General features: G+C 41.9%; 1 protein-coding gene across 4 annotated transcripts in view; it reads left to right on the top strand.

Annotated features, from left to right (window-relative positions):
• The window catches only part of LOC132396899 (arf-GAP domain and FG repeat-containing protein 1-like), a 138138-nt gene that overhangs the window by 20705 nt on the left and 103020 nt on the right, over positions 1–14413 (top strand). For all 4 annotated transcript variants that reach the window (XM_059974967.1, XM_059974970.1, XM_059974966.1 and 1 more), the window contains exon 2: positions 2360–2453. In XM_059974967.1, the coding sequence (XP_059830950.1) occupies positions 2360–2453 (94 nt within the window). The remainder of the gene's footprint in view (positions 1–2359; positions 2454–14413) is intronic.

Genomic DNA, 14413 nt, shown 5'->3' on the forward strand with positions numbered 1-14413 from the left:
ACATTGTAGGCTGAAAGGCCTGTGCTGTACTGTTCTATGTTCTAAATACAAATTATTTTACAAGAAAGAACAAAGAATAAAAAAATTAATTGCAGAGCAAAGTGGTAATAGAGTGGCTATATTGAGGTAGTGGTGAGGATTGTGTACTTTTGTTCAAGAACCAAGTGGTTGAAGGGAAGTACCTCAGCTGTTTTTGAAGTTAGGGCTTCTGTACTTCCTGCCTGTGGTGTGACATTCAGCATCTTCCAATCATTTGGACCTGCCCAGACTCCAGAGAATTTTGGGTAGCTGCACAAAGATATGGCCTAGATCTTTAGATGTTGCCCTCTTGAGACAGAGCCTCTGTAAATATCACCGATGGAGGGGAGGGATACCCATGATGTATGGGCAGAGTTCACTACTCTCTGCAGCTCTTTGTGTTCTTTTCTGCGGAGTAGGAGTGCCACATAATGTAGATGCAAGGCCCATCTTTTAGAAAGGTGTTCAGAAATACATCTATTATCTAAGTGTTTTTACATCATACAGCCTTGAGTTTTGTCTTCTAACATGCAGCCACGAAACAAAGAAACCCAAAAGAACCTATAAAAAATAACAGTCAATAACCCACTGCGCAGGGAGAAAAAAACAAATCATACAAACAATAAACACAAGCAAATAGAGTTCTGAACTGAAGTCCACAGACCCTTATTTTCATTCAGAGACGAGCCTAGACTGTCAACCAAACATGGGGTTTAGTTGCTTCGACACGCTCTGGGACTTGGGCCCCACTGCCTCTGTTCAGCTTGTACCTGACCTTTCCAGTTTGGCTCAGTGCTTAAATCGATTGAACCTTGGGTCTTCCTTGTTCTTGGTGATGGACCTGCTACCTCACCTCACCTTGCTTCTGCCACATCCAGTTGGCTCTGAGTCCAAAGGGAAGTTACAGATTATTGTTTGTGATAATCAAAGAGCCCTACCCAAGTTTGTTAAAGATCCCTTTATTTTAAGAACAACCTGGGTATCTTTGAGTTCAAAAATGAGGAGAGACCTTGCAATTGCAAGATGGATTCTTAATCTCATAATCTCTCTCGATTTGATCTTGCACTTTATTGTTTACCTGCACTGCACTTTCGCCATACCTTTTTTCTTGCTGTATTCTGCATTGCTATTGCTTTACCTGGTTCTACTTCAATACCCTGAGTAATGATTTGATCTGTATAAACTGTATGCAAGATAAGATTTTTACTCTATTTTGGTTTACGTGATAATAATAGACCAAACCAATAATGAACCCAATGCTAGTTCATTTCAGTATCCTGGATAACCAGCAGCAAACCAGATTAACTGGTTGTACATGTATCCCAGCTCCTTGCTAGTTTTGTTGCCTAAACAACAACATCATGGAGATTTGGCCATGAAATTTGGAGTTTGAAAGGCCATTATATCTTAAACACAAGTGTACATCTCAGGTGACATGGAAGTGTGTCAATAAGTTTTTGAATACCCTGGGCTTATTTAAAACACTTCCTCTCTCTACAAAAAGGGAAAAGAAGAACATGCTTGCAAGTACATATAGTCTTACATTTGCTAAAATATCTTGCAACTGTGGAAATACTTCCGAAATGGTGCTTTAATAGAATCATAGAAAAGTATGGCACAGAAACAGGCCCTTTGGTCCATCCAGTCCGTGCCAAACCATTTAAACTGCCTCATCCCATTCATATGCCCCGGGACCATAGATTTCCATACCCCTACCGTATATGTACCTATCCACATTTCTCTTAAACATTGAAATCGAGCTCACATGCACCACTTGCGCTGGCAGCTCGTTCCACACTCTCACCACCATCTGAGTGTTTCCCCTCCTGTTCCCCTTAAACTTTTCAATTTTCACCCTTACCCATGACCTCTGGTTGTGTCCCACCCAGCCTCAGTGGAAAAACCCTGCTTGCATTTACCCAATCTATACCCCTCATACCCTATTTAATCTTTGAAGTGTTACCTCAGTTGGGCACAGCAAGATCCCACACGCAGTGTAAAATAATCAGATAAAGTATGACGCCAGCATGCTTTTGGAGGTGCTGATGCCATATTCAGGCTCAGAGAGAGATTTTGATAGTGATTCTTATTGCAGATATATAGACTAACACACCATCAGCAGTGTTGGGAGACAGAACAAGAATTTAAACAGGATGTTTTCTAGAGCACAAGCTAAGAGTGGGAAAAGAGCAAAGATTGGACAGTTGTGAGGGTCTGTGTGTATTACTAAATGCAGTGTAAGGTGATTTTCAAAACTCTTGGAAACAGCTTTAGTGACCTTTTCTCCCATGAGCTGATTATGTAATACATTTTTTGAAAGGTCTTTTTTTTGTGTTTGTAGGAGAGGCCTCAATCCCCCTCACCGAGTGAAGTCCATCTCCATGACAACCTTTACTGAACAGGAAATTGAATTCCTTCAGTTGCATGGCAATGAGGTGAGCACAGAACGTGGTGGGAGACCTCTGCGATCATTTAACATGGCTGGGGGAGGGGCGTCATAGGTTTGTGATCATTAAAAACAGAAGAATGTAAATCTCCCCAGACTGGGTGAACCATTGCACAGTATCAAGGAATAATCAGTCCTCCTGGACCATGAGGGCAGGAGTTACCACTGTTTCGACTCTCACCAAACATTAATCAAGGGCAAGACCTTGATTTTGGAATTCGCAGTTTGCTAATGAGCTGATCTTTTTCCCTCTGCAACATTTACCCAGTCTGCTCCCAGAGTTTGCCTTGATGTAACCTTGATGTATGAAATGGCATAATGAGTGAGGAACACAGGGAAAGCGGGAACTCATTCTGTCTCTGTACTTGCCTTGCTTGTTAGACTATTGCCAGTATAGTTCCAGCTTATGGATTTGTAGTGGCAAAAGCTAATCCAAAATCAAAACAGAACTAGCTTGCAACCGCCACGGGATTGATACACTTGAAGGACGCACCCTCAGCTGCAATGAAATGATTGCTCCAAAGAGTCGAATTCCTTATTTTGATCCTTTATTAGCAATTGGCGATATTAAGTGGTCATCAAAGTGGTCTCAAGCCACAAACTGCCATGAAATAAGTAAGCAAGAATGCATGACTTATTCCCTTTGGTTTTAGCTTGCACCCACTAATGTGATTAGTTACCACATAAATGTACAACGCAGAATGCAAAGGAAATAGAGAACAGATACATGGCTCCTACAGGGTTGATTCATTGACCAGTGATAACCAATGGAGTTTGTGCATTCTCCCTGTGGATACATGCGTTTCCTCCCCTGTACCAAAGGTGTGCATGTTGGTAGGTTGATTAGCCACAATAAAATGCCCCTGTTGTGTACATGATTGGTAAAAGCTGTTAATTATAAAGTCATGGATAAGTACAGCACAGAAACAATCCCTTCGGCCCATCTGATCCATGCCAAAACCATTTAAGCTGCCTACTTCCATCGACCTGCACCAGGACAATAGACCTCCATACCCCTACTATCTACATACCTATCTGGACCGCTTAAACGTTGAAATTGAGCACACTTGCACCACTTGCTCTGGCAGCTCGTTGCACACTTTTACTACCCTCTGAGTGAAGAAGTTTCCTCTCATGTTCCCCTTACATTTTTCATCTTTCACCCTTAACTCGTGACTTCTAGTTGCTGACCCACCTAACCTCAGTGGGGGAAAAAAAATGCTTGCATTTACCCTATCGATACTCTGCCTCTATCAATCTACATTCCAGGAAATATAGTCCTAACCTATTCAATCTTAACTTATACTTCAGGTCCTCCAGACCTTGCATCATCCTTGTAAATTTTCTCTGTACCCTGTCAGCTTATTTACATCCTTCCTGTAGGTAGGTGACCAAAACTGCACACAATACTCCAAAATAGACCTCACCAGTGTCTTGTATAACTTCAACATAACATCCTAGCTCCTGTACTCAGTACTTTGATTTGTAATGTGGAGAGATTAAAATGGAATAAATGTAAGATTAGTACTTATGTCATGATCTTGGAGGTGTGATGTGTCTTTTTGACCATAAGACATGGGAGCAGATCCAGGATATTTGGTCCACTGAATCTGCTCCATCATTCATCATGGCTGATTTATTATCCCTCTCAACCCCATTCTCCTGCCTTCTCCCTATAACCTTTGACTCCCTGACTAATTACAAAATATACCCAATGACTTGGCCTCCTCAACTGTCTGGCAGTGAATTCCACAGATTCATCACTCTCTGGCTAAAGAAGTTCCCCCTCATCTCTGTTCTAAAGAGATGTCCTTCTGTGGCTGTGCCCTCTGGTCCTAGACTCGCTCACTATAGGAAACATTCTTTCCACGTCCACTCCATCTAGACCTTTCGATATCTGATAGGTTTCAATTAAGTTCTTTTCTCCCCCCATCCCCCCATTCTCCTGAACTCCAGTGAGTACAGGCTCTGCTGTATTGCTTTCAGTCCTACATTTCAGGTTTTTTAATATTCACTGCAACCCAAATTTGGTTTTGGCCAGTGAGAAGATCAAAGTACATTTATTATCAAAATATGTATACGTTATTCAACTTTGAGATTCATCTCCTAACAGGCAGCCACTAAACAAAGAAACCCAAAATACATTAAAAAAGGCGGTCAAACACCCAATGTGCAGAGAGAAAAAACAAGATGATGTTGGAGTGGAAAATTTGCTTCCTGACATCCTCCTGAATGGATTGATGTCCCAGTGTTAAAATCGTGCAGCACAAGAAGTAGCTCATCAAATCCGCACTGACCATAAAGCAACCATTTACACTAATCCTGTGCTAATCCATTCTAATACCATGCCCCGAAGCTGTAGTTTCTTTCCAACTAATTTAACCTTCAATCAGATCACCTTCAACGAGGATAAGTAATTCTAATCCCTGTGAGGATGCCTTCACGGTTTTAATACGTGTATCGTGATATTTTCCTGCACTCTGCCTGTGAGTCCGGTCTATCCCTTATAGAGATGCAAGAGGAGACTATTTGGCCCATTACATCACATGTAATCATACCTTTGCACGTCAGGAGTGCACAGAGTTTGTGTGTTCTCCCTGTAACCACCTTCCTCCCACATCCCAAAGAGGCAAACTCCATTCAGTGTTGGAAATTGTGATTGATTCTGGAGCACGACCTGCTGTGGTACAGTGTTGTTCTATTAGGAATAAGTGTTCCTCCACCTCTCTTCGGAAGGCTCTCCTGGATGCTCTGAAGATGTTATCAAAATTCTGAGATTTATGTGATTGTTAGTGTTATTCAAACTAACTGGAGTTCACACTGGTCTCCTTCAGTTTTCTGTGTTTCCTTTCTTGTTGCTGTTTCTCCGTGTGGGTAATATTTTTAGTTTTTTGTGTGAGAGAAGGGGTTGGAGTTTGATGTTCTGGTTGCTATTCTGTTGTTTTTTTTTGCGAGGAAAGGGGTTGTGGGTTTGCGAGTTTTTGTTTTTTTTAGTGTGGGTGGAGGTGATGTCTTTTTCAACGACTCCATGGTTTTCTTTGTTTTATGGCTATCTGGAGAAGGCTAATCTCAGAGTTGCATAATGCGTGCATACTTTGATAATAAACCGAACCTTTGAATAAATGTTGTTCCATTGGGAATAAATGGTTAGGCTTTAGATTGCCTTAATCTTTTTTTCTTCAGAAAGACATTTTAATCCTTAGAGTTCACAGAGCTCCCTAAAAGGAATTGTAGATCTAAATTTTCTGCATTTCCTAAGTTCCTGTACAGAATATAAAAAATATTGGACTGGAATATAAAAGCAAGAATGTAATGATGAGGCTTTATAAAGCACAGGTGAGGCTTCACTTGGAGTTTTGTGAACAGTTTTGGGCCCTTAATCTAAGAAAGGATGTGCTGACATTGGAGAACGTTCAAAGGAGGTTTGCAAAAATGATTCCTATATTAAAAGGCTCACCATATGAGGAGCGTTTGATGCTTCTGGGCCTGTACTCTGTGGAATTCAGGAGAATGATGGATGACCCCTTTGAAACCTATCTGATGTTGAAAGGCTTCAATAAAGTGGATGTAGAGAGGCTGTTTGGTATGGTGGGGGAGTCTTAAGACCAGAAGACACAGCTTCAGAATAGAGGGAGGTCCTTTTAGAACGAAAATGAGGAGGAACTTCTTTAGCCAGGGAGTGATGAATCTGTGGAATTCATTGCCATAGGTGGCTATGGAGGACAAGATTGCAAGATTCCTGATTTAGGGTATGAAGGGTTATGGGGAGAAGGTAGGACATTGGGGCTGAGAGAGAACATGGATTAGCCATGATGAAATAGCGGAGCATACTCAATGAGCCAAATGGGTCTGTGGTCATAATTAAGTATTTGACATATTTATATCCGATTTATTTGTTCTTTTTACAATATAATGGTTTAAATTTCTTGAAAATACTATTTCATAAAGGTATATTTTGCAAGCTGTTAATCTTATTTGCAAGAAGACCCTACCTGTATATCACAGAACTATAGTCAATGGGTAGCAGATGAGACGAAGCCAAAATCATTTCAGGATAGTTGGCATCTGCTCATTGCAAAAGTCCACCTCAAACAGTCAATTCTTATTTTCTGAAAGCCGAATCTCCTTGTCTTGTTGATGTAGTCAAAGAAGTGATACCAGTCTTGTATTCCACCCCCCCCCTCCCCCACCAAATGTCTGAATAAGCTGCAAAATTCTCTGGTCTTGGGCACAAAGGCTGAACCAAATTTATTGATTACATTGAAGTTAGTGGTTTAGAAACATCACCATTATTATATATATCATTCTGGACTCAGCACGTAATGCAGTTACGAAGAAAACATGGCAGTGCCTCTACTTCTTCAGGAGCCTGTGGAGTTTTGCACAGCATCTAAAACTTTGATAAACCTCTATAGTTGTGTCATGGAGAATGTATTAACTGGCTGCATCACAGCCTGGTGTGGAAACACCAATGCTTTTGAATGGAAAATTCTACCAAAGATAGTGGATTCAGCCTAGTGCATCAGGATAAAGCCCACCCAACTATTGAAAGCATCTACATGAAATGCTGTTTTAAGAAAGCAGCATCCATCATCAGAGATCCCCACCACCCAGGACACACTCTCTTCTCACTGCTGCCATCAAGTAGAATGTACAAGAGCCTCTGAACACACTGTCAGGTTCAAGAACAGTTATTACCCCTCAACCATCAGGCTCTTGAACCAAAGGGGATAACTAAACTCACTTGCCCCATCATTGAGATGTTTTCCGCAGCCAATGATCTCACTTTAAGGACTCTTTATCTGATTATCTCATGTTCTCGTTATTTATTGTTATTTATTTCAATGGTTCAATTTAGTATAAGAAATTGTATATATTTAATTCTTTACTGAAATTCTTACTCTTCACAGGCATCCACAAAATATAAAAAAATGAATGACAGAAAACGTTAGAATCCCAAAAGCCTCCCCTCTCCTCTCCCACATAATAGCAATAGCACAAGCAACCACCCTCACCTTTACACAGTTTGTTGTCTTCTTCACTCTGGTTGATCTTTCATTGATCCTGTTATAGTTGCCATTCTATAGATTTGCTGGGTATGCCTGCTGGAAATAGAATCTCAGGGTTGTGTATGGTGACATATTTTATGAGAAATTAATGAAGAAAACCAGGTAATTGTGAAGGGCTCACAGACTTTTTCTTGCATCTGTAAATGCAAGGCCTAGCTTTCAGCAAGGAGTTCTAAGTACATTTACTCTCAAAGTATGTATAAATTATACGACCTTGAGGTTCATCTCCTTAAGTAGCCACAAAACAAGAAACCAGAAAGATCCCAATTTTAGAAAAAAGACCAACACACAATGTGTAGATGGGAAAAAAATCACAAATCACGCAAACCATAAAAGCAAGCAAAAGCATTCAGAATGAAAATGAGTCTATAGACACAAAGCCCACAATCTTAGCTTCAGTTCAGCACACAGTGGAGCAGATCGTCACAGAGCTTGCAGATACGAAGCAGTGTGGTATATGATGACATGTATATACTCTGATAAAAATCTCCTTTGAACTTTTGAACTTTAATGACCATAAATTGCTGGAGGAACTCAGCAGGTCAGGCAACATCCGTGGAGAGAACTGGATGGTTGATGTTTCAGGTCAAGACCCTTCATCTGGGCTGCGAGGTAGAGGGGAGATTGCCGGTATAAAGATGGAACAGTAACTGGTACACGATAGGTGAATCCAAATGATAGCAGGTGGAGAAGGGTAGAGTGGAAATAGAGGCAGAGGCTGGGAGGTGACCAAAGACTAAAGGCCATAGGGGGAGGTGAATCATAGAACCAAATAAGGGAGAGGCAAATGGGATCAGTAGGGAGAAGGGGCCCAGTAGAAGGTGTGAGAGAGTGTGTTGTGTGTGTGTGTGTCTGTTTGTCTGTGATGACCAGGACCCCATGGAAAACACCACTTCCTTCAGTGGTGTTCCATAGCATCCACACCGAGCTGACAGGGCCTCGGAGTTAAACATTGTAAACCTAAATGATGACTGTAACATTGCTAGTTCTTCCTGAGTATTGCAGTGGGACAGTCCTCTTGAACTTTGTTCTGAAGAGCAGAGTAAGATTTGAACACTCTTTAATGAATATGATAGCCATCTCTCGAGTGAGAGTATCCTCTTCTGGTTGGAGCAGCCTCATTTGAATTATTTGTGTCATTAACTGACTCTGTGGCTTTGGTATCGGATTCTGTAAGTGTACACCCAGGATATAGTTTCACATTGTTGTGTTTGGGATTGTAATTTTAATACAGTATCAGGAACCCTCTGTCAAGTGGCTTCTGGTGACACATGCTCATTCACTTCGCCTGACTTCAACCATTTCTGAAGCTGTGGCCATCCTCTGGCAGGTTTGGAGGTAGGAGTTACTGATTTAACGCCTCTGTTTTCCTTTGCCTCCCTTTTTGTTTGTTTTGGGGATGGTGCTGTTGGCCCTGTGGGTCCAGTACTTAAATGCCCATCTCCAGCTCTGAACTAGTTGGCTTGTATCTGAAGTCAACCACACTGAGAGAGAAGGCTGAAAGGAGACTGGCTGGTGGGGTGAGAGTGGGGTTGTTGAGCAGAAAGCAGGAAAGTTTAAAAATGACAAGTAGAAAATTAGAGAGAGGATGTTTTGCTGTCTTTGGGAGGCTAGAGGAAAGGTAGGAGGGAGTCCAACAATGTGTTATGGATATAACAGATGGATAGTGAACACACACGGGAGTAACATATTTGAGCTTAAAGGGGCAGGAACAATATTGGTTATTCCTGTATACTGGACAATAGAGAATCAGATTGATTATTACAGTTCAAAGTAAATTTTATTATAAAAATACATATGTCACCATATACAACTCTGAGATTCATTTTCCTGTGGGCATACTCAGCAAATCTATAGACTAGTAACTAAATAAGGATCAATGAAAGATCAACTTGGGTGCAGAAGACAACTATGCAAACTTAAATAAAAAGCAATAAATAGTGGGATCATAATGAGATAGAGTCCTTAAAGTGAAATCACTTGTTGTGGGAACATCTCAATGGATAGGCACATGAGTGTAGTTATCTTCAAAAGCCTGATGGATGAGGGGTAGAAGCTGTTCCTGAACCTGGTGGTACGAGTCTTAAGGCTCTTGCACATTCTATCTGATGGCAGCAGTGAATAAAGAGCATGGTCTGGGTGGTGAGAATCTCTGGAGGTTGCCTTCTTTGAGGCAGCATTACCAATGGAGAGTTGATGGTGCAAAGCTTCCACATGACTGAAATTTGAATCCCATCTGGGCATAACTGCAGTAATAATTTTGGTGAATGTTGGATGCTCTTGGTGCCAGTAGTGGATCTTGCACTACAGACTCAGTATCATTATGTGCCATGCCATTTAACGTGGGAAATTGTGGTTTCATGACCATGATTGTTCTTGGCAGATTCTTCTTCAGAAGCGGTTTTCTATTGCCTTCTTCTGGGCAGTGTCTTTACAAGATGGGTGACACCAGCAATTATCAATAGTCTTCAGAGATTGTTTGTCTGGTGTCAGTGGTCCCATAACCAGGACTTGTGATATGCACCAGCTGCTCATACGACCATCCATCACCTGCTCCTGTGGCTTCACGTGATCCTGATTTGAGGGCTAAGCAGGTGCTACACCTTGCCCAAGGGTGACCTGCAGGGAAGGAATCCTTACACCTCTTTTGGTAGAGACATATTTCCACCCCACCACTACATATTAGCCTTCACTAAATTGTATGCTGTTTACTCTTTTGAATATCACTTCTATTCTACTTTTTTTCCACTTTGCAGGAATTTGCAAGCAATCCTGACTTGACTAAGATCTTGATCCACCTCTTGATCTACAGCTTGCCAAGTCCCTTATGCATGCCACCATTGCCTAACTCTTGTGTTCCTCTTGCATTCTTATTGCACATGGGGTCATCTGTTCAAGCCAGCTGATAACTTTCCATGTAACTGGTCACAATACACTTACCCCTCCCTCGAATAACCAGCTGTCTGTCTTTGTTCTTTAATGGACTTAAATCCGACAACTAATCCCTCCCTGTTCCTGATAAATTCTGTTGTTACACTTCCCCCTGTACTTTGTTGAGTGAATGAGTGGCTTTTCAGTTCCTGCTGTGAAGCTGGAGAATAGCCCAGTGCTTGCTCAGTTAGTTTGGTTTGGCTGATGCGAGTGCTTATTGAGCCAACATTGGCAGCTCCAATGAAGTGAGTCTGGCTGAGAAGTGTGTATTAGTACTGCATAGATGGAGGCCTTCAGCTCATTCTCCCAACCTCCTCCTCATTCAATTTCTCTTGGAAAACCTTTTGAATCTGCATGAAGCACCCAATTGGAATCAGAATCAGAACAGGTTTAATATCACTGGCATATGTCATGATATTAGTTGTTATGCGACAGCAGTATAATGTAATACATAATAAACTGTAAATTACAGTAACTGTATATTTGTGTGTTTGTATATAAATATACATGTGAATGTATATATGTTCATTCAGAAATCTGATGGCAGAGAGAAAGAAGCTGTCACTGAATCATTGAGTGTGTGCCTTCAGGCTCCTATACCTTCTCCCTGATGCTAGTAATGAGAGAAGGACATGTCCTGGGTGATGGGAGTCCTCAACAATGGATGTTGCCTTCTTTAGGCATCGCTCCTTGAAGATATCCTGGAAGCTGGGGAGGCTGGTGCCCAAGATGGAGCTGACTGAGGTCATATTGGTATTACACTATAAATCCAAACTAGTTGTTGAGTTGTTGACTTCACTTGTGAGTTGGCTGGTGTGGTATACTGCGTCCGGTGCTCCCAGTGCGGCCTTTTATATATTGGTGAGACCCGATGCAGACTGGGAGACCGTTTCGCTGAACACCTATGCTCTATCCGCCTGAAAAAGCAGGATCTCCCATTGGCCACACATTTTAATTCCATGTCCCATTCCCATTCTGATATGTCTATCCATGGCCTCCCTTACTGTCAAGATGAAGCCACACTCAGGTTAGAGGAACAACATCTTATATTCCGTCTGGGTAGCCTCCAACCTGATGACGTGAAGATTGATTTCTCTAACTTCCATTAATGCTCCTCCTCCCCTTCTTACCCCATCCCTAATTTATTTAGTTTCTCCCCCCTTATTTTCCCTCTCTCTGCCCATCACTCTTTGCCTGTTCTCCATCTCTATGGTGCTCACCTCCCCCTTTCTTTCTCCCTAGGCCTACTGTCCCATGATCTCTTCTCCAGCTTTGTATCCCTTTTACCAATCACCTTTCTAGCTCTTGACCCCACCCCCTCCTGTCTTCTCCTATCATTTTACATTTCCCCTTCCCCCTCCTGCTTTCAAATCTCTTACTATCTTTTCTTTCAGTTAGTTCTGATGAAGGGTCTCGGCCCGAAACGTCGACAGTGCTTCTTCCTATAGGTGCTGCCTGGCCTGCAGCGTTCCACCAGCATTTTGTGTGTGTTGTTTGAGCAGAATGGAGTTGGTTATTTGGCCCACTGAGTCTGCTGATCTTCCAGCACCTATCGTAATAATCCTAATCTGATCCCATTTCATTCTCCCCACTTTTCCACCAATTTGCTCCAGATCCTATCATTCCCTAACACCTTGGTAGCAATTTGCAGTGGCTGGTGAACTTACCAACGCACACATCTTTGGGGTGCGGGAGAAAACCAAGTGGAAGGGAAATGTGCAATCTCCACACAGGTCAACAATGCATCCGGGTCTCTGAGGCCACAAGGCAGCAGTTCTGTCAGCAGCAACACTGTGCTGGCCACGTATTTCCCTCAGCTGTTTTCACAATCACATTAATTTTTTTCCACTCTGTTTATTAAATATTCAGCTAGTGGAAACTGTTTCCTTTCTTTTACTTCATGATATTGTAAACAGCACTATCAAATATCTTCACATCACTTGGCTGTAATGAGAGCCCCAGCTTCTCCAGTCTGTCCGTGCACAATAAATCCTAATCCCAGTGGAAGGCATTGCCTATGCAGAGTTTTGGAGGCCAGGTCAGGCTTTGATTCATCTCAGCTGAAGGATCTCTGAAAATTCATTTCTGCTGCATCAGGGGAGTTGGCTTGTGTTGCTGGCCTACAGCTTGAACCCATGACTATTCTAACTCAGAACTGAGAAAGGTACCAAGTGAATCAAGCTGACAGTTGGATCCTTCGTATCTGCAGATTCTGGAATCTGGAGCAGGAAATCAGTCTGCTGGAGGACCTCAGTGGGCTGAGCAGCATCTGCAGGAGGAAGTGAATTGCTGACATTTTGGGTTGATTGCAGGGGTGGCCAACCTATGGCACACATACTTTTCTTTGCATTCGGAATGAAGTGCTGCTCCTTGATTTTTTTTTAAAGCCCCAACCATAATTAAAAAGATGCATAATGATTATCTTTTCTGCCAAAAGAAGGGTAAATGACTTTTTACAAACCAAGAGTAGATGATGAGTATCTTTTTCCCAGGGTAGAAATGTCTAATACTGGGGGGGGGGGGGGGGGGGGGGGTGGACACATTGAGGGTGAGAGGAGACAGGTTCAAAGGAGGTGTGAGGGGTAAGTTTTATACTCAGAGTGGTGGATGCCTGGAATGTAGTGCTGGGTGTGGTGACAGGCAAATACATCAGAGACTTTTAAGAGATGTTTAGATAGGCACATAAATATAAGGAAGATGGAGGGATATGGACATTGTGTAGGTAGGAAGGATTTGTTTTTGGGCTCTTTTTGATTGATTTTATAGCTAGTTCGGCAAAACATTGTGGGTCAAAGGGCCTGTACCTGTGCTGCATTGTGCTTTGGCTAAGAGCAGATAGATGTTTTCACAGGAAACGCTAAGCACCAGCTAGATAATTGCAAGAATGTGACATTGGATGATACTTTGATCTGGTGTGCACATCATATTTGGGGAGTAAATGGTTACAATAACAATACTATTTAGGAATGATGTTACTTATCAATTGTCCTTTCAAAATATTAATTTTTGAGCAGGTTATCTGCCAGTGACTAGTGGTGTTCCACAGGAGTTGGTGTTTGTACCTGTGTCGGCTGCAAAAGGACTTAGATAGATTAAGAGAACAGGCAAGAAAATGGCAAATGAAATACAGTGTTGGAAAATGCATGGTCATGCACTTTGGTAGTAGAAATAAATGTGTGACTATTTTCTAAACGGGGAGAAAATCCAAAAATCTGAGATGCAAAGGGACTTGCGAGACCTTTCGCAGAACACCCTAACTTGCAGGTAGAGTCGGTAGTAAAGAATGCAAATGCAATGTTAGCATTCATTTCAGAAGGTCTAAAATGCAGAAGGCTTTATAAGGCACTGGTGAGGCCTCACCTTGAATATTGTGAACAGTTTTGGGCTCCTCACCTAAGTTGTGCTGGCTTTGGAGAGGCTCCAGAGGTGGTTCACAAGGATAATTCTGGAAATGAAAGGGTTGTCATATGAAGAATATTTGCTAGCTCTGGGTCTGTACTTGCTGGATCTTAGAAGGATGATCTCATTGAAACCTTTCAAATGTTTTAAGGCCTAAGCAGATGGTGGGTGAGTCTTGGACAGGAGGATACAGCTTTAGGATAGAGTGATGTCCCTTCAAAACAGATGCGGAGAAATTTCTTTAGTCAGAAGGTGGTGAATTTATGGAATTTATTACTTCAGGCAGCTGTGGAGGCCAGGTTGTTGGGTGTATTTAAGGTAGAGCTTGATATGTTCTTGATTGGAAATTCCGTCAAAGGTTACAGGGAGAAGACCGGAGAGTGGGGCTAAGGAGGGGGAAGAATGATTCACCATAATTGAATGGTGGAGCAGACTTGATGGGCCAAATGGCCTAATTCTGCTTCTGTGTTTTATGGTCTTATCTGAAATGCTGAATACCATCTGGCTCTGTTATACTTTTATTAATAGTAACACAATAAATACATATATT

The sequence above is a fragment of the Hypanus sabinus genome, chromosome 7 (assembly GCF_030144855.1).
Source record: "Hypanus sabinus isolate sHypSab1 chromosome 7, sHypSab1.hap1, whole genome shotgun sequence".
In the NCBI taxonomy this organism is placed as follows: domain Eukaryota; kingdom Metazoa; phylum Chordata; class Chondrichthyes; order Myliobatiformes; family Dasyatidae; genus Hypanus; species Hypanus sabinus.